Source organism: Porites lutea, chromosome 7 (genome assembly GCF_958299795.1).
Source record: "Porites lutea chromosome 7, jaPorLute2.1, whole genome shotgun sequence".
Lineage (NCBI taxonomy): Eukaryota > Metazoa > Cnidaria > Anthozoa > Scleractinia > Poritidae > Porites > Porites lutea.
In genome coordinates, this window is record NC_133207.1 from 15,329,734 (window position 1) to 15,354,728 (window position 24,995).

Sequence of the window (24,995 nt, forward strand, 5' to 3'; positions counted from 1 at the left end):
GAACTGATTTTACATGATCCTGGCTTGCCCCATCTGTTTGGCCAGGTCCCTTTTTCAAGTTGCCTTGGTGGTTCAGTTGTCATGTAATTTTGGACAGGTGTGTAACTAAGGTGCCAAAATTTTGGTTAAGGGGCAAGCTGGGCCAGCTTGGTTCTTGTAATCAATCCTTTAAAACTGATTTTCTGTTGGAGATACAAGCACAAGTGCGAGCCTCTTGGAGTCCCTTTTTAGTTTTATTTACACAAAGCATAAGGTCCCTTAGCTCGAGCTTGTGCTATGCCCAGGCACGGATCTAGGATAAACACTGACCGATTTCCTAAACGAACTCCGAAGGCGCACGCTTCTAGGGGAGTCCGGGGGCATGCTCCCCCGGGAAATCTTTTGGATTTTAATTCCCTAATGTTCCCTTTCCTGGGATTCTAAGTCATTCAGACAGGATTTTGGCCAGTTCCATTCTCCCCAGATAAAGCCTTGGAGCTTGGAAAGTTTTTTATTTATTTAAAATGTATCTATTATGAAAAATCTGAACGATTTTCGTAAAACAGTGGAAACTGGTGTGGATCCGCGCCTGATGCCTGTGTCATAAATTAAAATGGGCTCAAGCAACACAGAGTCATCAATTATTTTTTTAGTATCACTTTAACTTAAGGCACATTCTTTTTTTTCTTTTAATTTATAAATAGAAAGAAATAATGGTCAAAAATGTTGTTTACAATGTACCTTTATTCTTATGTATAAAAATCAGTCAAAACCTTTTTCAGTTAAGGAAGGCTGTGAGAGAGCCAGGTATTGTAACACAAGAGAAAGATACACTATGAAAAAGCCAGGCTGAATGTCAGTGCATTTTTTATTATAATCTACTTTTAATAATAATTAAATAATGATTGTAGTTGTATTTAAGTCAATTCACTTTCACTTGATAGAAGAACATGTTTTGAAGCTCCTCCATATCTTCATCACAGCAAGAAACATTTTGTGCATGATACATGTAATTTACAGAACATGGTTGTACCCATTCATCTAAATCAACACATGGCTGAAAAAAATCAATGTAATTAATGTTATAATTTTTTGTTAGACACTGTCAAAAAATGAAATAAAATGCAAAATTAAATTGACTCTCTTGAAAACAAGCCCCAGTCGAAAAAAGAGTATATTTTTGAGGACAAATTTTACGCCCCATAATTATAACTTCTACACACTTGTTAGTTTTTACTGAATTTTTCCCCCCAAAAGGCAAACAAAGTTTTTTCTTAATAACTGAACACTTAGACACTGTGTGATATACCATTTGAGTGCTTCTAACAGGTAATTTTTGGCAAAAAAAAACTTGTGTATGATTTTCAAAGTTAGAGGTGTTTAAAAAGGTAACGCTCAAAAAAGAAAAGTTAAATTTTGTTCAAACATGTCCCAATCTGCTACTACCCCTAACTGTAAGTTATTTTGGTGCTCTTCGTTCACAGATTCAAGTTACATGTGTTAGACCTGCAGCCATTTGTTAAGGAAGGGGTTTTCACTATATCCTGGACAAGAGGGGCTCAAAATTTTGACTTCCTGAATAGGCAGATCTTACCAAAATGTGGAGGGCAAAATTGTGTAGAAATTTTATTAATAAAATACATAACCAGCACTGTGTGCCAATTGGCAATCTTACCTTGTTGTTGAAGAGTGTTGCTTCTTTAAGGCTTGGTACTGTCACTATAATACAGCCACGCTTTGTTAAATGCTCTCGTAGAATCTTCCAAGTTCTGAAAAACAAAGTTAATGGATTTTTGTGGACGAAAATAACAATAATAGGGTGCATTATCTCAAACTAAATGTGCCTAATTATTTTAAAAGAAAAGTAACCCATTTTAAACAAAACCTTAGAAGAAAAACCCTATCAAGTTTTAAATGATAAGATGTACATAACAGTATGTATACTAAAATGAAAAAGCTTTCTTAAAAAGAATAGTCTTAAGCTTAGTTAATCCACAACTACCCTAATGTTGTACAAACAAGAATGTAAAACATTCTGACACACAAAGAAATAAAAGGAAATTGGATGCAAAAAAATTAAGGGATTTACAGCAACTGTTGTAATCCTCCAAACTGCACAGGTTTGCCTACCTAATTTGTTCCTCCACAGGCATGAAAAACTCAAAGACATTGTTAAGAACAATAATGTCAGCTGTAGAAATAAAATAATAGGAAACTAAAATCATTTTATGCAAGCATGTTTTGAACAGTGTGTCGTTTTGGACTGGAGGCCTTTAAAAGAGTGTGGAGGTTGACAATGAGCAGTCTACATTAATAATTTGTGGTACCAACAATTTTTTTTTTTCAAAAAAATCTAACTCCAGGATGTCAGTTTAAAAAATTACTTTTATTCTCCATGTAAAAAAAGGATCTGGGTCATAATAAAATAAGGTCTCTTACAAGGTCAGGGTTTGAAGGCCTCAGCAGCACATATCTTTGAGTACCCCAACCCCCCTCCCCCCACCCCCAACCCCTGGGACATTGTGGTGAAATCACCCACTGCTCCTTACAATGTGAAAAAACAGCACTGAGCAAGTAAAATAGAACTTAACTGACTTTTAGGCGGAAGATCCCATTATTCCCAAATTAGTCTCTCTTGCTTTTTCGAGACTCAGAAAATGAAACTGTCAGTTTTATGCTGGGTTTCATGTTTTACACTGTGTCTGCTCTCTCCGACATCTGCCCTGTATACTTGTGTTTGTAATTGAAGCTAACACACAACTTATTTTGTTAACAGCACTGCCTTGTTTGAAATGAGTCGATTGCTAAAATAATTATTTGATTTCTGAATGTTTGATTGTGTTCGATTGGCAAAAGTTTTGAGTGTGTTCAATTAATGAATGTAATCAAAGTCAATCAAATGATTGGAGTTCAATTGGGTGTGTTGCCGAATGTCCAATTGACTATGGCAGGATTTAGGTAAAATATCCTGAGGAATACTCAACCTTCAATAAAGTAGGAATAGAATAACTTTTAGCAAGGAAATCCTGTTTTGTGTAAAATTAATCGCCTCCTCATTTCTTATCTAATCTCCAAGCAAGCAAGACTTAATGCTTTTTCACAAGTGTTCTTGTTTATTTATATTAGCAATACTAATAAAATTATTTGTCCTTTAATTATATAATATTTAAAATACTAACATGTTGCTATAAAATCCCCAACCATTTCTCATTCACCTCAGAATTTCAGGTTGTCGAGATTACCTTCTTTTAAGAGTGTGAGCTCATTGCAAACATCAGCACATTTGACCTGCAATGTCATCAAAGAGATGCAAAACTAATGAGGAATTAGTTGTTGTAATTTTATCAACAGTTGAAATAAAGTATTTTATTTCTCTTACCTCCACTCGATCAGCCATACTATAATTTTCTATTATTTGCTGTTGCAGGCCACACAGATCTGCATTGATTTCAACTCCAATAATCTTCTCAATAGCACTAAAATAATATGCCTGTGAGAAGAAATATAACAACTACAGTTAATTAACACCTCAAACTTGAACGAGTTGAGCTAAAAAAAGAAAGAAAATGCTGTGGTTTCAAAAATCATTTATTTAAGAACAAGTAAAATAGAAACCATTTACATTAGTTTCAGCAACACATTAAGGCTTCTTCAAGATAAATAAAAATGATCCTTGGTCATTATCACTATCATAATGATGATCATCATCTTCATCATCACCACCACTGTTAACGTTATTACCATAAAAGGAACTCAAACTAACTCTAACATTATTTCTGGGGATAAAATAAGCAGAAAATACTTGCCGCATAAAGTACAGCTCCAAGTCTAGATCCAATGTCCACCAAACACTTGTTATTAAGATTGCTTAGCAGTGATGGAAGGGCTGATTCAAACAGGAAACGCAACTGCAGTAGTGACATGGAGTGGGATATGAAAGCTAGAGGAGAATTGCAAGAGGCTAAATCAGAAAAAAGTGATTAGCCTTTTTAAACATAGCTAGAAATTTTCTTGAGGTACATGCAGTTTTCCCAATCCACCCTATTCCACCTCCCAAAAATCAAATTAATAATTTCTCATGCAGCTGACTTGACATTTTTTCAGTTACGCACATGCCTACTAGCATATAGGTAACTACACCCCCTGGCCAGTACGTACATTTGAACCCTATCAGACAGGTCACAAAAAGTTGGCCAGGTGAAGTACAATGTACAGTACTATTTTCTGTCTCTTGTGCATTTCCCATATTAGTACACCTTGTTTGCCCCCCACCCCCCCCCCCCCCAAAAAAAAAAAATATTTGAATAAACTCTGGTTTTAATTTCTCCTGAGTATTACAGTTGTCCCAAGAGAAATTGAATACAATGCTTAAGGCAAAATTTTGGGGAGCAAACATAGGTTAACCCTTTAAGCCCCAGTATCCACATACAAATTCTCCAAACTGATCTCCATACATTCCCATAAAGAATTAGTTGAGAGAATTTGATAAAAGATCATGGCATTTTCTCTTTGGTGATCATTTTATTAATTCTCATAACTTATCTCTTGACAGTGTATGGATATTGTTAGGAGAAAATTGATCTTGGTCACTATTGGGACTTAAAGGTTAATTATGAGAAATGAACAAGTGGAGAATGGGGTTCTCCAAAAACATAGACATCTTGCATGATGGCACCCCTACTGCAAGACTAGAAATTTTTGAATAAAGGTATAGGCCACAATTCAGGCACACACATGTGAGAACAAGGCAGTCACTCTTTAGATAACCACAGCAGACTTACTGAGTGGAGCTGTATTGTGAGAACCGCATTCTTTACAGTAGCTACGGCTCATTTTGCCTTCATCACAAAGTCTGTCAATATCTTCATCACTGTACAGGAATGAGTCAACATGAACTGTAGTTGATGGGTCACAATCTGAATTCTATGAGCAAAGAAACAGAAATGTTTTTCTTGCTGGCTAAGCTTCCATAAAAGAGGGAAGAAATAAAGTTCTCTCACACTGGCCTTAAAAAAAAGCATCAGGTAGGGTATAATTTTTCACACTTCACATGATTCAGTTATTGCTTCTTGCAGTACTGTGCAACAGCTTTTCCGCCCTCTTGCACCTTACCAGTCACAAAAAAAATTTAAACGAGAAAAAAATTGAACTACAACATCTATTTCCTTTGTCCATTGTAAACTGTGGTGATGGTTGACACTTCTTGTGAATAAAGTGCTGTCGCACTTTCATGTGGCAGACAAATGGCAGTCAGTGTGTGAGAAGAGTTTTTTCTGTTAACTACAAAGGAATAATCAATTTTCACTCCTTAGCCATGCCTGTAAAGCCTCCTCTTAGATTGGTACTTTTCTGGGATGGGATGGCAGGTCAGAAAATTGAAATAAAACCCCTAAGCCTGTGCACATCCAACTCCTCTCCAGGCCTCCCCTTGAAAAAACTGATTTTTTTTTCAGGGAACACTCCTGCAACATAATAATTATTATTAAAGAGCATCCCAGTCGCTTTCTTTTGAGAGTTTCCCCAGTAGGGTATTTATAACCCCACTCTGTCAAAAAATTACAAATTCTTTCATTTTTATTTGGAGCCACTAGCCTTGAAGAGTTAAATGGACACAGTCAGCTTTAGGACTGCACTGACCTGGACACTAGTTTTTCAACCTTGAAAAGTGTTTACAACTTACCTAGATCTAAAATCAAATACAGGTCAAATACATCTAAAAATCCACATTACTTTTGCCTAGAATTTCATTCAATCTTTGTTACTTTACAGAAAACCTGTCCCTGATTATTCTTTTACTCATTTATTTTATCATGTTTGGTTAAAAGCAGTGTGATTCGCATATCTTGTGATATGCAAATTGACTAAGAAATGGTATCTAATGGCTTGCGCATATGCATCAGCAGACCATGTCCCTTTGGTCGTTTTGCCTAAGAGTCATTTCACTAGAGTCCCGTTTGCTAACACCTTTAGTTGTTTTCCTTAAGAAACGAAACAAGTTCTGCACATGTATATCCCTCATTCTTTTAGCCATGACACAAGGGACGTGCGACACTTATTTAAATCTTGTTCTTTAAAGCCAAAGATCAGGCAAAAGGAAGTAGGGGAACTAACCTAACACGTTACTTATGATGCTAGCAAACAGAATGTTGGTGAAACAACTCGTAGGCAAAACGACCATAAATCATTCCTTTAATAGAGATCACCCTATTCTAGACATGTTACTCCCTCCATCTAGTCATAAAAATGTAACCTAATCTAGAGGAGCACATCTCCTTCAACCTCTAATTGGGAAGCAACCCAGTCCCTACCCAAGTATCTGCACCCAGGAGCCTTGAGTAAATTAAATTAGCCACTCTAAAATCACCTTTCCCTCTGGGTAATAGATGTTCTCTGAGGACATTATTCCATCAAGTGGAATTCTCTTCTTAATGTCTTTAATAATCTTTTTCATCCTTTTATCTCCTGGTATTAAAAGAGTTCCATCACAATCATTAGCGCTGTCTTTTGTACCATCATCGCTGTTGACGCTAGAGCAGTGTTTGATAACCCAGTCCATGAAATTTCCGACCTCGCTGGGATCAGTACTTGATAAAAGGGAAAGAAAAGAAGTTTTGGCCACGTCCAGTGAAAACGTGTCAGTTGCTTCCATTATAAGGTGGAAACGGTGATCCTGCTGATAGTACGGTGAAAATAGATTATTTCAAACCTCTGGCAAAAAAACACCTATGCAAAGAGAAAGACATCGTGAGTACAACGTCGCCGCCATCTTGGAAACCACTCGGTTACCAAGCCATTTCATCGCGTGGCTACTAAGCTAGTTAGAAAGAATCCAAGATGGCGGTAGCAGACGTGGTTATCAAGCAAGAAGCTGTAGATGTAGTTGATTTGGAGGAGAGAGTCGTGCAGCTCTGTAAAGAGAACCCTAAAGGAATAACAGACCAGATAATATCACAAGATATGCCGAATATTCCGCCTCAACAAAGAGTTACAGCCATTAACAGACTTCTTTCCATGGTGGGTATTTCCTCAAACCCAGGATGGTGGAGCCCCAGGGGAATTTTAATATCTCGTGATTTCCAGAGTCAACTTCTCCTTCCCTTGACTTGAAAAGCATGTCAACTTCCAGTCCCATAGTAAATGCTTATGTGGTAGTAAAGGTATGGATACTTTGAAGGTGTGAATAATTTTTTTTTTCCAATACACAGGGAAGGATTGAACTTCTAAAAAGTGGCACACAGCTATTGTACAGATATAAAGATGCTCAAGCAGCAACGTAAGTTAAACCAATTTCAGTAAATGCAAAGGGAAAGATTTTGGCTAGCTCATCGTCGGTGTAAAAACCTGTGAAACTCAGGAGTGATGTAAAACAATGAATACAAAGATGCCACTGAGAAGTCAACACAATAGAGAGGCCCTGCCAGGGTAAATTCCGACAAGCGACATGGCCCAAAAAGCAGCGACAGCACATAAAATGAAATCACGACAAGAGACAACCTCCCTCAGGCAAATTGCGACAGTGACAGCAAGCCAACAATAATTTAGAAACACCAACACCAGACGTTTTAAAATTCAGACGGACGACATGGGACCCCCCCCCCCCCCCCCCCTCTGGCAGGGCCTCAATAGAGCCAAGGAAAATAATAGCTAGAAAACAAAGAAAAACTTCACAGGTTTTTACACCAAGGTAAACTCTTTACCTTTTGGCCCTACTAGAAGTAGCAGCACCACAGTTTTAAACTATTTTAATCATCTTCCTCCTCCTCATCATCATCATCATCATCCTCATCAACATTATCATCATCAGTATCATTATTTTCACAACCTTCATTGTCGTGCAATGGCTATCCTTAGAAACAGCATCATCACGATCTATCTCTCTTGCTTTAATTGTCACAATAATATTTTTCTATATATTCTCTTAACTATTAACATAGTCTTATTAAATCAAGGATTAACTTAATCAACTTGGTTTACTTATGCTTTGATCCTGAAACATTATTTTTCAACAGAAAAACAAAAGGATTTGATGTACAAGAAAAATTAGTATATCAAATCATAGAAGAAGCAGGAAACAAAGGTGATTGAATTTTTTGGTAATTATTTATTTTGTTAATTATTGTTTACATCATTTCTTATTTCTTCACCAAGCTTGCTGATCCTATCAGTATGTACATGTAGGACGCATGTCATCCATGAACCTTGTATACTGTATGACAAAATCATGAGTCCTTCGTAGCTCAGTGGTTGGAGCATCTGACCGGTGTTTGGAAGGTCACAGGTTTAATTACTGTCAAGGAATCAGATTTTTCTTTGTCCTGCGCTCTTGACATGTTGATTACGTCATTTCTCAAAAATATTAACATGCTATTTAAAATAACTATTGAAGTATATGGGCATAAATCACTGTGACATTCTTTTGGTATTTATAGGTATCTGGATTAGAGATATCAGATTCAAAAGCAACATACAGTTGACACAAGTCAACAAGATTCTAAAAAATTTAGAAAGCAAGAAACTCATCAAAGCTGTTAAATCTGTGGCTGTAAGTACCAGTATAGAAGGTTTTAACCAGTTTCCCTGAGAATCAATCAGCATAAGATTTTTCCAAGTTGTGATGTACTGATCATAGAATTAAGTTTTTTATCACCCCAGTGTGCAAAGAAAGTTGTGTCCAATAGCCCAGGACTAGTGGATTTTGCCACAATCAGACCAGTGAATTCTGCTCTTAAACTTGCCCAATGAGCAAGCAAAGTTTTTTGGGGACTGTAAGACATGTTGCGTGTGGTTTAATTAGTTTTTTTACACCTGATGGGCTTAATTTCCTTATAACACAATAACATTCTAGAAGTATTTCTTGTGTCCATAGTTTTTAAAAGTTAAAAAATTTTTCGGTCATCTGCAAATTGTAGCTACAAGGAAAATAAGATATATCTGCCAATGATCTTGCTCTTTAGGCATCTAGAAAGAAAGTATACATGCTGTTTAATTTGGAGCCTGATATATCAGTGACTGGAGGAGCCTGGTACAGTGATCAAGACTTTGAATCCGAATTTGTAGAAGTACTAAATCAGCAGTGTTACAAGTATCTTGAACAAAGGGTGAGAGACTCTTATTGTAATTTTCAGATCGGTTTTAAGTATTTATAATACTTTACCTCGGCATTTAAGAACTGTAAATTCTAGGTTTCTTTATAAGAGTAATTTAAAACAATTTTTTCAATAGTATTCCATAATTCATAACTCTTTTCAGTCTTGTAAGTTGATGATTTTTACAGATTTTGATTTTTAAATCTTAGATTTCTTATTGTTATTTTATTTTATTTTCCTTTTTCAATTTTATTTTTTATTTTTTAGCTATTTATGAGATAATTACAGGACCCTTTTGATAACAGTTCTTTTTATTAGAACTGATAGGTTATCCTGTATAAATATTCACGTTATTATTATTATTATTATTATTGTTCAAGTAAGGATTTGATGTTTAGTTTTTACTGACTGCTTGATGATGATTGCAATAATATATTAGTGAAGCAACGCAATAAGACGAGAGAGGAAAGAAGATGGCAAACCTGTGTGACAACCGTGGCATAATAGAAGGACCAGAACACAGTTTATGTTAAGTTAAATGAAGATTGTAAAACATGCAAGTAATGTCATGTTTGTCACACACAAATGTTTTGCTGTCCTCCTCTTTCTGTTGTCCTGTTTCAAAAGTTGTTATTAGTGACTGTGATTGTGGTGAAGGTGACGATGATGATGTTCATGGTCGTGAATGATGCATATTATAATGATGATGATGATCACAATGATTATAATGACGACAGTGGTGGTGGTGGTTGTGGTGGTAATGATGATTGCATGATACAGAACAAAATGTTGTTTTGCATACCAGTTTTGCTGTTTTGACACCTTAAGTTGGGATCTGGTGTTTGTTTTTTTCTGAATGCTATAGAAGTGATGATGATAATGTAATGATGATGATAGCAATGATAGTGATGATGATGATGATAACATCTGTGATGGTGACAATATTATTGTGGTGCTGGTGGTTGTGGTGGTGACAGTGATGATGATTTTGAGAGACTGAATTTAAAAAATGTTGTCTTCATGTACCTGAGTTAAGTATGCTTGAGCCTAAACTAATTCTAATCAGACTTCTTACAGTATGATTTGTGCTCTTTGTAGGCTGCAGAAGCAGACAGAATGAATCTAAATCCTCTAGGTAAAAGAAATGCTTCGTATTCGTCCTGTTATGATGTGTGGAAGTACATCTCTGAATTGGGAATTAGCAAGGTAAAATACAGTCCTGCAACAATAACAGCATCCAAGTGCAAGAGATACTTTTTTAAACATGTAATTATCATGGAAGGAAGACTTCAGTGTAGAATACATTGAACTGTGGATGGTTGTGTTCTCATTCTGAACAATAAAATTAATTAATTAGTCAGAGCCCAGAAAAAACCTTGAATTCCAGTTTGTCCTTTGGGCAATCTTGAGCTCTCTCATATTGCTTGCCTGGGCCCACTTAACTTACTTGTCATAGTCAGTAATCTTGTCAGTGGATGACTTGTGTGGACCAAGTAAGCTTTAAAAGTTACTTTCCTGGTAAGAAAATCTACGTGTCCCAGACCATCGGATGGGACATTTTTGTAGAGCCCTGTTATTAATAATATTATTTTATTAACAGCATTTCATTGCATACATTTTACATGTACATCAACCCAGGTGCAACTGTCAGAAGGGGACATTGAAACCATTTTAAACACATTAGTCTTTGATGGCAAGGCAGAGATGTCACTTGTAGCTGATAGCAGTTCAAACACGTCATCAACAGGTGGACAGAAGAAACTCTTCAGGGCACTTGTGCCTCTTATGCCGGTTACAGGACTCATGAGGACACCATGTGGTGTTTGTCCGGTGAGATTTTGTTTATCAGCTGATACTTTTGAAATGAAAAACTTGTAGATTAACAAAAATGGGGAACCTAAAGGGGCCAACCATTTACGAACAGCAGACGGATTTCCAGTCGACAACCGGAAATGCGTCTGCTGTTCGCAGGCTAGGGTTATGGGTGATTTCACAAAAAAATATCCTGCAGACTGATTTCAAGGGAAAAATAATCTTGCAAGGAACTATCTGGGAAAAAAATTCCTGCAGTGAAAAAAAATATCTCTCTCATGGCGTATAATGCTGAAAAAAAATTATATCTCCAGAGGTTTGGGAGAAAAAAATGCTTATTCTTACACAAATCAAATCACCCTAACCTGAGATCAGGCCCAATTATAGCAGTTTTAATACAGTCATTCTCTCTAATGGCTATCACTAAAAGTTCGCCTTACCCGCTGGAATGTTTTTTACAAAGCAAAACGAAAATTGAGCCTGACCTCAGTTTAAAATCACCCATACCCCATTTATTTCCCTTTGTTTCAAACTCATTATGATACATTAGCATACCCCCAAATTAACAAAGGGAAATAAAATTTAAACCAACATAATCTCAGCTCCTGAGATATACCAGGATTTGCATGTCCAAGTTGGATTTTGTGTACAGAATGGACAAAAATACAATGACTCAAACATGTAACTTAAAGATAAGTCCGTCATTAGTTAAATTAATTCACAGTCAATTTAGAGTCAATATATGATGTGGCTATCCTATGGTGTGATCATTCAAATGAAATCTTTCCAACAGTACCTCCAATACTTTCACGTGGCACCTTAAGGCTTTTGGTATTTTCCATGAAGTTTTGGATTTTTATTGAAGTTTTATTTGGGAAGCAAAACTTGTGAGTCTTATGAAGAATTAACATCAGTTGCGGGGCAACTGGTTACGGTTAATGTGGCTTTCTCACAGGGATTTCTCCTCTCTGTTTCCAGGTGTCAGATCGCTGTCGTGAAGGTGGGCCAATTTCTCCAAGCAAGTGTGTCTACATGAAGGAGTGGCTGTCAGAGCTCTAGTGAAGGAGGTCTTAGACATCCATGAGAAGTATTTTATTTCAAAAGGAGTAATTTTCATATTAATATTGAATAAACACTGCAAAGCAGTGGATCATGAGCTGTACAAATACCAGGTTTTGTTACTGTATTAAAGCTGTTATTTAAGAGATCTGAATTAAAATGAAATGTTCTGAGGCTCATTATAATATTGAAAACTGTTGAAGCCCAATATTATTGCTTATAGTTCTTGAGACAATAAACGATTGGTATATTTAAAACAAGAACAGTGGTGGTTTTATATCAAGTTCAAAATGCTGAGCACACAGCTCCATGACGTTTTACCCTGTCTTGCTTCGACAACTGCTGCACAATAGCTTTTGATCACTTTGGGCAACAATCTATGAGGGAATAAGGGAATGGTCACAGAATACGTTCCTTTAAAGCATGATAAGTATACCTGTGTTACTATGTGCTGATTGGAGGATGCAAACCAAATTCTCCAAATAACTAGAAATCTAACGGCTGATTTACATGGTATGTGCTTACTATAAGCATACGATCTGAGTTATATTGTGCAACTAAAACTTACATGTATATGTACTTTGTGATTGTCCCAGGCTTGATTTACACAAGACAACTCTTGTTGTAAGGTTAACTTAGTTGTAAAAACATAACATGTGACAATGTTTTACTGCCTTAATAATGCTACAAGAAGTACCATTGTGTTCATTGCTAGATTTTAATTGACCACTCCAGAAAATACCATAACATACCATAAAGCTCTTTGTTTAATCACCCCAAAATTTTGCATGAGCATTGTTTTCAGTTTCTCTTGGGGCCATTTTAACTCCCAAGAGAAATTGAAGACAATGCTTATGCAAAATTTTGGGGTGACAAACAAAGAGCATTATGGTATGTTATGGTATTTTCTGGAGTCTTCAATTGCGGGAAACCAAAATAGCCCTCAATCCTAATCTACAAGTTGCTTTTATGCATGTGTGGTATGTGTGTACCCAGCTTTCATTTGGACTTGCACAAGGAATGAATGGAATACATATGCATAGAATGCAATCAGAAATGCATGTTTAGACCATCTATCGCGTGAAACTTGCATAAAGCACAATGATAAAGAAAGAGCTTCCTTCAATCAATATCACCTGCACTCTCTAACCTTTGGTTGTTACTGTATTGAAATAAATATACTCAGGAGGACAAAATTAATGACAAAAAATACTTTTAATAATCTTCAATGTATGACCATTATCAAGCAATAGTGGGGAAAAAGGTTTATATTAATTTTTACTTTCCAAGAGTAATAGTGATCATGTCTGGCAGAAATGCCATGAAAAACGAAATTAATGAAAAACAAAGTGGATTGTAGAGATTTTTCTCTAGAATAATAAAATTACATTATTTTCATATCATGGCTAAAATGTAGTCCCTGTATAAAGAAATGAATAATTATCGGCTAATTACTATTGGAGATGATCTGACTTGACAAATAGGCATCACCGCAAGAGACAAGCTCACAAACAGCTATCATTGTTTTATACATACCAGCTTCACTTTTGTAGTGCAATCTGCTTAACAGCTAATACAAAAAATATACAAAGCTATTTTACACAAATTGAAGGGTCTTCTCTGAACTTGGCTGTTTACATTACCAGCATTTGCAAGTTTTGTGTTGTGAGCAAGTTATCACGTTTGTCCCGCAGAAAGAGTAATATAAAACTGTAGTTGCAATGCAGAACAATAAACCCAAAATTATCATGACAAGCAGAAAAGGAAGTAGAACTCTACTCATTTCTGGTATATGCCATATTGTTATACAAAATATAAAAGACATTGTTACTCATCAAGGCTGTCTTTAAGTTTTGAAGCAGCCATAGCAAATGAAGATTCATGCCTAACATCACACAAAAATTATGGTGTCACCTCTAGCTTTCCACTTCAATCGCTCATAACATCAAGTGAGTTCAGTTGCAACTGGTGTTGTGGGTCATGGCCCTTCATTAGAACTCTGATCATAATTTTCCCTATAGCATACACCTACAGTTGGTCCCTGCCAATTCTTTAGTCATTATTTTCTTTTGACTCTCCATAATTAAGAAGGACAGCTCTCTGAGATTCACATTTAGTGCTGGCCTTTGGCTATATTAGGTAGAGTTAACTTATTACCATTTCTGCTTAAGAGAGATTTTTGTTCGACCTTTAAATGATCTGGAACAATCAAAACCAAAGCAACATTGAAACAAATATGCGAATTTGATTGGTTTGTCAAAAAGACACAAACACACTTGGCTTTTGGTTGGCTTAGCAAAAATGCAATAGACCACTTTCATAATGGTGGCCTATATTATTCTTTTATATGTATGTCAATTACCCTTTCTGACCTCGTTAGCATGTGCAAAATATAAAAGAATTCGTATTTTCAAATGAGACTAGAAAGGCTCATTTATATACATATGAAAGAATTATGAAAGAGGTCTATGCATTCCCAGCTAAAGGAAGATTGCTGAAAAGTCAGTTTACTGTAACTATTTGCAAAAAAAGGCAGCTGAATAGACAATCAAACAATATGTTTTCCATTCTAGGATTTTCTTTGGAAGCTAAATGCTGGGTCCATGTTTTGACCGTTGACTGATAAAACAAATGATGAACAGACATAGGAACTATTATTCAAGGTCAAACGAAAAACATCCTTTTTCAAGTATGTGATCTGCGATCAATATTAATATTACAATATTATCATACACGTTCATTAAAGCAACTCTTGAAACTACATGACTAAGTTCAAATAAAAGCTTGTTGGCTGGAGAGACTGTCCATGAATGGCTTGACAAGCTCTGCTGTGGCAAAGTTAAAAATAAGTCCGAAAGTAATGGATATAGGCAAAGCAGGTAATGCTTTCTTATAGATAGCTAACAGGAGAAGTGTTAAGCAAAGACCCTGCAAGAGGAAAGAAAATAATATGTTAAGACAAACTCTAGACTGGGGTGATTTTTCTACAGAAATTCTTTGCTAGCAAACCAAAGGAGGTGGGGAACTCTGAGTCAAAAAGGAAAGGTCACTCATGAAAAGTCTTCCAAGGCTGTGCATTAAGACAAATTGAAGGGAGCCTAATGCTCTGAACGTGTCAAATCCAGGCTAATCAGCTTGTGATTTTTGTGTTTTTTTCTTTTTTCAAAAAAAAGACCTTCGACCTCTTAGACACCCGAAATATGTATATAAGGAGAGCATTTCTACTTCTCGCTAATAACTTAAAAATGGCATTTTTCTAGACAATGACCTTTAAATAACATTACACCTATTCACAACTGATACTCACTATAAGGATGGCCACAAAGCAAGCAATGGTTGTATTCCAGTCCTTGTACGAAGATGCTTTGCCAACAAGAACACTGTAAAATATGAAGTCTCCAAGGCCTAATTTAACACCCTCTGATAACGGAAAAGAACAAGGCACTCATTAGGACTTATGTGAAGGAAAGAGTAATGCAATACACTGAAACGTAAACCACCAAAATGTACACCTAATGACATGGTACAAATGTAGGCATTACAGGGTATGCAAAGAAAGTCTTGTCTGATATCCCAGGGTTATTGGATTTTGCAACAGGGCTAGTGAATTCTGTTCTTAACTTGTCCAAAGGAAAAGTTGGGTAAATTCCAATTACATAAGTTCTGCAGGACAAACTGAAAATTCCTTATTGATTCATGTGGACTAAAAGCCATTTTTCAAGCTGATCTGACAAATTTAAGCCTTTAAAAACAAGAATCACATTACATTTCATGTCAGACTAGATGTGTGATCCACACAATCTACCTCAGAAGTAAGGCTCCTAAGGCTGCTAAAAAAGTCTCATTTAATAATAGCTTTACAATGAATTAATGAATCCAGTAATTAGGTCACCAATGGAGTAATTAATTAATAATATTTTGTTAAACCTACTTATCAAAAGATTTGGGGGGCCTGGACAAAAGGACTTTTGGGCTAGTACATGACTTTCTATGCAACCTGGTTACAACAAGGGATAAATTTTTCCTTACTTTCTTCATCCTCTTGATTCTCTGGTGGTGCATTTTCTACATTTTGTTCCTCATCATTACTACCAAGTGCCCTTATTGCATCCTCTGCTGCTTCATTGGATGGCCCAACACCTTCAGTTGACCCTGTAAATTCTTCCTCATCATCTGTCAGTGCATTAGTGTTACCAATTGTTCCCGGACCTGTTCTTGAGTCATTGGAATTGTCTCTATCAGCCATTCCAATCGTCCACATCATTGTGGCTAACAACAATAAGCACAAGAATAAATTAATATTTTAAGCCCTCTCACAAACATGCAGTTGTGAGAATACAGAATGCTTATAGCGAAATTCGTTGTATAGCGGTGTTGGTTTTGCAAACTTCAAAGGAATTTTGGGTTTTTCTGTTCTGTCAATCATCTTAGCAGACCTCTTAGGAAACACATGTTTACTTGCACGAGTTCAAAAGGTCATGACTTGTGATTCGTGGATTTCGATCCATTTGTTTGTTTCGTGTTTCAAGATTCGTTGCTTTGCGATCGTCCTGTTTTGAGCAATAATTGACTAGATAAGTTTGCTTCACAGTTTTTTCTGATCTTTCTTATTCTTGCCACTTGCAAGAATAAAGCAACGCCTGCCTCCTTCCTTCAACAAAAAATCCACTCACCATCGCAATTTCCTTCGCTATTCTTGAGCAGTCTAGAGTCATTATCAGCCAAGCTGGGCGAGGACATTACATTAAGATTAGCTTTAACCCCACCTTCACTAAAATGATTGACGGAACAGAAAAACCCAAAATCCCTTCGAAGTTTGCAATACGCGCAGCACAATACAACAAATTTCACTGTAAATATCATTTAGGTATGGAATTGAAAATTATTACAGGATGTTTTTTGTTTATTTGTTTTTCAACCAACAGAGACATTAAATAAGTGAGCTTACAAGAATAAATAAGAGATGGAAACAATGGCTCATCTCGTTCTTGGGCGGTTTGAACAAGGATCTTCAAGGGTCCTTTGGGGCAGAGGACAGCACACAAATCTGTAACACAATCAAATTCAAACACCTGATGTTAAGTAAAAAAAAAAAGGAAGTCAAACACCTGATGTTAAGTAAAAAAATAAAGGAAGGGAGAAACCATTTTGAATATTTTCTGACCCAAAAATTTGATTCTGGAGTCTAAAAGAAGTTTAAAAGACAGTGGCAGAATAAAATACAGACATCGAGTCTGCAGCCTTCTGATACTTACCATAAAGTGAAATAGCTGCTAAAATTGCCCAGGTTGTCCAATCTGGCAAGAATTTGATAAACACCAGAGCCTGTAGGGTTAGAAAAAACATCTTTAAGACGGGGTTTTATACCAAGTGTTGTAGCATTCAACAAAAAAAAGGTGAAAAATTAATTTTATTGATGTCAGATTCATCAGTACTTTTTACCATACCACTAACTGTGTGATCATCTCTGCGGTTTGCCATTTGTGTAAATGTGATGTTTTACCTTTCTATTAATGAAAACCCTAGCACCCTGCATTGACCCTCCATTGATTATAAAATACTATGGCTGTATGGTGGTTGAAGTCAGTCACATAAAAAATATGAGCTAAGAGCTAAAACTTTGGAACACAGTTTTTAAAAAAGCAATGAATTTAAAGTGTATGCATTATTCAGTATTTAGTACATGTAACACTGTAAGTGAGAAAACCAACCAGGCACACACTGATTGAAGAACTTTACAAGTGCTCGTTGACTCTTGGGAAGGACACAACTCAATCCTCTGAGGTGAACTAAGCTAAGCTAATCACGGCTCATAGTTTAATTTGATCTACCTTGAAAACTAGAGGCTTACAATCACGTGAAAACTAGGTTGTTGAAGTCGCAAGCAGAAGCAGAAGAACTAAACCAATCACAAAGTATGGGAATGTGCATTGTGATTGGTTTATCCTTCCCCTTTGGCTTCCCAAACTGACAATCTGGTTTTCACTAGATTGTAAACAACAGAGGCATAAGTGGAATTGGAAGAAAATGGACATGTTCTGATTCTTCTGACTGATTTCATCATGCTTATGACTGCTTACGACGATTTTTTTCACAAGGTCACATAAGTGCTCTTACAACTTCACTTGCGATTTTGACTCAAACTCCGTTGCTAGTGAAAACCAACAAAATGGCAGTGCACACTGTTTCTTGAAGTGTACCTCACCAGTAGCAATTCACGTTCATAAGTGAAGTTTCTTAGTATCAAGCCAAATTGTTACATACACTCGTTTTGCTTTCAACCTTGCATTTGAAGGGCTGTATGAAAGGCACTAGAGTGAATGTTGACCTTACGTCAAATTCTCCTTTTCTCTCACAAGTAAAAGCAAGGCAGTGTAGAAGGAGAATCTGGCAGTTTATCAGATCACTTAGAGCTTCTTTCCACGAACTCATTCAATTTCAATACCAAAGTAATGGTCATTGCTAATTAGACAACTGGGGGGTACTGATTTTAAGCCAGTTAAAGTTTCTAAGAAACTTTCAAACAGATCAAATGCAAACACAAACAATATGAATACTTTTACAGGGATGTCGCTAAGAGCCAACTCCTGGCTAATTTCACTGGCTGAAAAAGACCTTACCACTGGCTGAAGTTACTCTGGCAAATGAATGCATGGAGTAATTTTGTACGTGCAATTGAGTAACAAAGCCTGCTTAGCTTTTCCTTAGCAACATCCGTACCTGTATCATGGAAGGTCATAAAAAGCAGGGGTAGGGTACACTGCCACTCTTTACGATGGACCTTTAGGAGGGGGAGGACCCAAAATCTAAATGTGGCTAGATGAAATTTAGGCCAAGTTAACAACTGCGTCACTTAGTGGAGGTGGGTGCCCAGGATGTCCAGGGGCTTCCAATTTTGGTACAGCCAGCCACTGGACAGAGGTATGCCCCCATCGCTGGCAAACCCACGCCCTCCAGCCACAAGCCCCCACACCAATGGAACCAGGTACCTGTCACACTGATTAACAGTGGAAGAAAAAAGGAGGGGGAGGGATGGGGGTAAAAGAATGATCCAAAGGCTAAACGAAGAGAATGACAGCCAGGAAAACCCTGCACTGAGCACATGGAGGTGATGCAAGCAAGGCTGACCGCACTTGCTTTAGCCAAGCGACTGACCACTGACCAGGCCCGCGCTCCTTGTTGTTAACTCTGTTAAATAAATATTTATTTAACAGAGTTAACAACAAGGAGCGCGGGCCTGGTCAGTGGTTAATGAAATTTAGGCCAAGTTAAACTTGAGACAATGCTGCCCAGCAGTCTCTCACTTGTGCTTTTTGGGGGCCTTCTGTAGCTTCGCAGGGGCGTTTGGGTTTTACAGCTTTTCTGCTGAGGTCAGCCCATATGTTCTTGTTGCTCATTCTCATTAGTCTGTTTTGCCCCCTTCCCTGCCCTCCCCTTGGTAAAGTATATGGTAAGTATTCTAGGTTCCACTGGTTAGCAGTGTGACGGTGCCCGGGTGGTTGCCACTCACAGGGTTGTCATGGTTATGTGTTGCTCTCAGCTTCGGTTCTTGGCCTCACCAACATTTGGAGCACCTCCCCCCAAACTCATCTTTGTTGATGAGTTAAAAGGGTGTAAATTAATAGAATTGAACTTACCATCAGGGCACTAACTAATATAAGATAAGCTTGCTGTAATCTAAGGGGACCTTTCCAGTGTATACAAATCATCCCTACTACTCCAAAATTCCAGATTATCAGTGATAATGTAAAGTAATCCATGGGTACATTGTACACCTTTAGCACCTCCCTGTGAAGAAATACACAAATTCTTTTAAGTACAGAAGGAATTACCAGCATAATACTGTTAATAAAATAACAATACAAAAATACAGTTGTACTACTGTATATTTTTGAATGCTTTAGATTCACCAAGGGGGGTGACAAGGCACAACAGTCTTGCACTGACAAAAATTGAGTGTCATTTATGTTACTGAGAAAGAAAGACCCTTTAAAATTAATATTGTATTTAATATATAACGGGAAGCCCAAGATATCTTGACGAATTAAATGTCTAATGTTTAGTGCCACAAAATGTGTGTCTTGTCTTTATACTACACAATCAATTGTCACCTCTCTATGAATACAGCCAATATCAAAAATTTGTTATTGGCTGTATTCAAATGTATTTGTTGTTTATGGATTTGCTTGACCAAAAAAGGTTAAGACATATTTACATACAGCTGTAAGAGTCCTTATTCATTAACAATCTCAAAATGGTTTTACACTCTATCCTGTACCTACTATTGAGATCAGTTATTTATTCAACTTTATAGGAAAAAGTCAATTATTTACACTTACTGGAAGTATATATATCCAAAGAAGAAAAGTAACATAAGCGAAGATAAAACTAGCCATCCAGATATAATCTGAAAAACAATATTTGACCCATATTATTATCATATTAAGGAATATACATCTATATTTTGCTTTTCCACTTGGGTTTGTTAGTTGTACATGTACCTAATTCTAACCTTGTTAAAATGCATGTATTTTGAATTTTCATACTATGGTAATACCCTAAACTTGAAATTTACCACTGACTAATTGCAGGCAACAAGAGGAGCCCACAATCATAATCTCTAGGTTGCTCAGCCAGCTTTGTTTGGACTTTAACTAAGAATGAATAGAATGCACAAAACACAATCTGATCTGAGGCACGTTTGAAACTTCTTTCATGCCTAAGCAAATCACCATGAATCTTAGCCAAAGCACGGAGTTGAAGCGAAAGCGTTTTGACCTTTGATTGATGTCCCCCGCACTGCATAACCTTTGATTATTACTAGTAGATAAATAAATGTAGCTCTAGATACTCACACAATAGCACCTAAACTTGTACAACACAACAAGGATGATTGTTAACACCAAGACAACACCAATCACTATAAAGGCATTGGCAATTGCTTCTCCAGCCTTCCTTGCCTGACTTATATTCCCTTCTTCATGAAATGGAGTGTAAACACTAAATAAAACAGAAAAGAGTAACAATGATTTAATAAGAAAATTAAAGCAAAATTATCTGCAGCGAAAGAAGGTTATTTTTCTAACATTCACTTCAGTTCCCTTGGAAAAGATATATAGAATATTTGGTTAAAAAAAATCATAGGGCTGAACATATTCTCCACTTCTGAAACAGGAGACAATCTGTAACCACTTACCTAGTGATTCACAACACACACTAAGTTAAGTTATATCCTGGTACACTGGATGCCAGTGTCTTTTTATGCTCGGTATGCAGTTTGGGTCAAATCTCTTTATGCAGGGATGTTGCTAAGAACCGGGTTCCAGCTAATTTCACCGGCTGAAAAAGAGCTCATCACCAGCTCAAATTGCTCTGGACATGCCGAAATTTTGAAGGTGCAGTTCAGAAAAAAGCAGAATTGACTAACAAAAAAGCCTGCTCATCTCTTCCTTAGCTACACTGTACATCCCTGATAATGACCCACGTAAAATGCCTCTAGACAATTGTTACAGCCATATGATGGTGCCAAACCAAAAACTATCCTGTAATACATGTATGAAAATATCCAGAATATGGATGTTTTGCTGATTGGCTGCTAACAATCATCTAGGGGGAGGTTGCATGTAACAGTCTCTGTGACCAGGTGAAAAAGAATTATTCAATGATCCACAACACAAACTTGTCTATAATATTGCATGAGGTTACCAGTATCCTGGGTCGATATGATAAAACTTTTACAATTGTCATTTACTATTAGAGCTATCGGTTGAGAATCTGAAAGCAATAGCTGCAATGCTAAATTACACCTGTGAAATTTTACTACACTGACCAATGAAATTGTCTCTTGGTATGGAAACGTGAACAACCTTCCAGTCTCAGTATTTGAAAACTCTCCATAAGTCAATAATTATTATACTCTCTTCATGGAATGACAGACTTACAGGTACGTTCCTCCCTTGCGAGTGTAGTATGTAACTGATGCTATGGTTGCCACCACAACTAACATACACATTGATACAGGAATGATCAGCATCATGACACTTTTAGCCCCATATTTGAGCATTTCCTCCTCATCCATCTCACTGTCATGAGGTGACTCATCTCGTACTCTTAGCTGCCTAGGGCTCCTCTCCCGTTCTCTGCCCATCCTTTCATTATCTTCATCATCAAATTCCTCTTGTCTATCATCCTAAGAGGACAAGAATGAGACTTACACAATACTGCACTTTCAAAGGCTGGGTCAATTATACACACTACCCCCCCCCCCCCCCCCCCCACAGTCAACTCTTTCCTAACTTACAGCAACTGGTCAAGTTGGAAAAACATCATCTTGCCTGAAGCTATGTTGCCTGATCACAGAGTTTATTTACAAAGTGTGTACAATGTGCGAGCCATGTGAGCAGACTTGCGAGCCACAAGTAGAACCAAATCCTAAAGCAGATCCTCACCAAACTGCTTTTTTGGAAAGGTATTTTTAACGATGTGTTCCCCAGTCTAGATGAAATAGAGAGGTTTGTACGAGAGGCAAAATTTGCGCATTGGATTACAGAGATTTTTATAGAGTCAGGATAGAGTCTATTATGACATTTGTGTGTTAAAAGCCTGCGTGCAGACGTCTCCTATCCTGGACGTGTAAACACATAACAACTCAGAGATACCTTTCACTGTACACAAACTCGTGTCACTACTCTGTCAACCCGTAAAGATAGGCTTTATCAAAGGAAAAAAACGCTAGGACTTATGATAAAAAAATTCCTTCTGAGGAAAAATAAGGTTCGAAATTTTGAATCTAGCCTAAAGAACAGAGGCTATCCAGCTGTGAGAAAGTACCACTCTGAGGTTACGATTTGCCAACAGCCCTCCAACAGAGGAAAAAATCTGCACCTAAAAGATTATAAAATTATTATAATGATGGGGAAATGGCACCTCACGCCGAACCAAAAACATTAACAAGAAATTTTGTGAGAAACCTCCCTTTATATGATTTTGCAAGGGAAAATCCTTCAATGACCTTTTAATGAGAACAAATAAAGGTGTGTCAACAAAGAATTCTTTACGAACTGTACGAGTTGTGTAAACCTGTCCAATTCTTTTATTTTAATGAATTGTTTTTGCCTCACATGTTTCTAAGTGCCTTGCATGTTTTCAGATGCCTCGTACGTCTGCCTTGCATGCCTTGCTGGCTCACTGGCTTGCACATTGTGCACCTCCTTATTGACACTTTCAAACATAATATGATAAAAATATGTATTTGGTGTTATTTTAGACAAAAAAGGAGTAATGATAGAAAGACTGACTGCATAAGTCACATAGGTCACAGCTTAATTAAATAAATATTAGGCAAGATGACTTCCAGTAAGATGACAAGCAGGTAACTTCGGTGTAAACTTAATAGGCACCTCATTTTATAAGACTGACACCTTTCTTGAAACATACACTCTCAGTACAGATCCCAAGAGCGAGCTGACTGGATGGGGTGGGGATAAAACCATTTGTAGGGCCAGAGGAGTAGTTAAATGATGAGAGGTTAGCAAACGGAAAAAAATGCCTGGATATAAATCTCTGAGTCAGTCTTTCAACTTTACATTCACTGAGACAACTTGCTGACATGATCAGAGACAAAGACTATAAATGAAGGCGTAAGGCACTTAAGCATTGAAACCTACAGCACGTTTACAACAGGAAAAAAGTCCTTTCATCTTGACTAGACACTCCAGCATTTAATTTTACCGGTATCCAACGGAAATGAAAAGCTCGCGTCTTTCTGATATGTTTCAAAATAGGCATGAACGTAACTACGCACCAGTTTACTAACAGATTTAACCTCCAAAATACACCAATAAAGCCTGAAAAAATTTATTAAGTAATTTAGCTGGTTTTGCACCTTAGAGACTTACTGTGTATGTATTTTGCTCAGTTTCTCGTTGACGGCGATGACGGCGGGCACGAGAGGAGCCTTCCTCGTCATAATTTTGGGGCTGCGGTTCGTCCGACATCAGCCTTGTTGTTTCATCAACGTCGATCTCGTTCATGTATCTTTAATACCGTTCATCGACACTGGTTATATTCTTTATAAACGTCCCAATTACCAGTTAAAAGACTCTCTTTTGCACGAGGTAAAGGAACTCACTTATAAGCCAACATGGCGGAAAAACAGACAGTGACGTCATACGTCTTTTCATCAGCCTCGTTCCCACGACGTCGTGCCAAGGGTGCAGACCCTTGTAGCAGTCGTATTTGGGCGTTTTCGAAAATTTTTACGGCTGGACCAGTCGTTTCGAAAATGAAACGAACCGTATTTCGCCAAAAACCCACCAATACTGTGCATACTATGGTCAACGAGGCCCAAAACTAAAACCAAAAAATCTGAAAAAAAAAAAAACTAAAATCAAAAGTTTTTTTCTGGGGAGGACGGGAGCCTGAGGAGGAACATCAGTCAGAAGCAACGGAACGATTTAAAAGAAGTGGTCATTGCTATGTTTTTACAACACTCTGTCTATCACACAATAGATAATGGATAGTGGATAAGACTGCATAATGGGTGATAGAATGCTAAGTGCCTCTACTGAGTTAACTCATGATCAGGCGTCGAGGAATTGGGGTGGGGGGTTGAGAAGCACGAAAGGACAGCCTGATCGCAGGTGTATTGATTAGGAATAGACCGGTCTGACTGGATGACTGGAAAGTCATGACTAATCGTGAAATACTCTCTACAACAAGACTGGTCTTGGTGGCTAGGGCCTGTTGACAGGTTCTGGCCAAGTGCAAAAGCCTACCTATCCTCTGTGGTGGGGGCAATTTACTTGTCTAAGGTGTACAAGTACATGCATGTGAGGTAGTTTCCTTCCCTCCTTCCCTGTGTGACTATTGTCTTGATGCACCTCAGTTTCCCATTTCCTACCCCCCTTCAGTAAACCTGCCACGCAAGGATGGGCTCCTGGCCATGCAGGCTAAAGCTGACCAAAATTCTAGAAACTAGAGTGTGGTGGTATTTCAAAACTACTAGTGCAAGACTAGTCTACTATTGAAAGACCTGTCACTTCAATAGGCCATTCCCGA

The 24,995-nt window shown here is 37.3% G+C and overlaps 3 protein-coding genes across 5 annotated transcripts; 1 reads left to right on the forward strand and 2 right to left on the reverse strand.

Annotated features, from left to right (window-relative positions):
• Positions 1-703: 703 nt before the first annotated feature.
• LOC140943826 (uncharacterized) lies at positions 704-6,755 on the reverse strand. The gene is made up of 8 exons (XM_073392939.1): positions 6,344-6,755; positions 4,761-4,902; positions 3,786-3,919; positions 3,359-3,469; positions 3,222-3,267; positions 2,110-2,170; positions 1,655-1,748; positions 704-1,036 (listed from the first exon to the last, which is right to left on the reverse strand). The coding sequence occupies exons 1-8, from the start codon at positions 6,626-6,628 to the stop codon at positions 902-904; spliced, it is 1,008 nt and encodes a 335-aa protein (XP_073249040.1). The 5' UTR covers positions 6,629-6,755; the 3' UTR covers positions 704-901.
• Positions 6,756-6,759: 4 nt separating this feature from the next.
• LOC140943825 (DNA-directed RNA polymerase III subunit RPC6-like) lies at positions 6,760-12,676 on the forward strand. Of its 2 annotated transcripts, none has more exons than XM_073392938.1 (8): positions 6,760-6,993; positions 7,185-7,252; positions 7,989-8,056; positions 8,409-8,521; positions 8,934-9,077; positions 10,164-10,200; positions 10,666-10,895; positions 11,856-12,676. In XM_073392938.1, exons 1-8 carry the CDS (start codon positions 6,814-6,816, stop codon positions 11,934-11,936), a joined length of 921 nt encoding a protein of 306 aa, XP_073249039.1. In that variant the 5' UTR covers positions 6,760-6,813; the 3' UTR covers positions 11,937-12,676. The 2 variants fall into 2 exon arrangements, with proteins under 2 accessions (XP_073249039.1, XP_073249038.1); XM_073392937.1 differs by having other exon boundaries at positions 6,777-6,993; positions 10,164-10,271; positions 10,704-10,895.
• Positions 12,677-13,132: 456 nt separating this feature from the next.
• Positions 13,133-24,110, reverse strand: LOC140942566 (presenilin-1-like). 2 transcript variants are annotated; one of them, XM_073391483.1, is made up of 10 exons: positions 23,834-24,109; positions 21,878-22,125; positions 20,792-20,936; positions 20,276-20,343; positions 19,574-19,724; positions 17,192-17,261; positions 16,885-16,983; positions 15,966-16,205; positions 15,244-15,356; positions 13,133-14,864 (listed from the first exon to the last, which is right to left on the reverse strand). In XM_073391483.1, exons 1-10 carry the CDS (start codon positions 23,966-23,968, stop codon positions 14,709-14,711), a joined length of 1,425 nt encoding a protein of 474 aa, XP_073247584.1. In that variant the 5' UTR covers positions 23,969-24,109; the 3' UTR covers positions 13,133-14,708. The 2 variants fall into 2 exon arrangements, with proteins under 2 accessions (XP_073247584.1, XP_073247585.1); XM_073391484.1 differs by lacking the exon at positions 16,885-16,983 and having other exon boundaries at positions 23,834-24,110.
• Between the last annotated feature and the right edge of the window lie 885 nt (positions 24,111-24,995).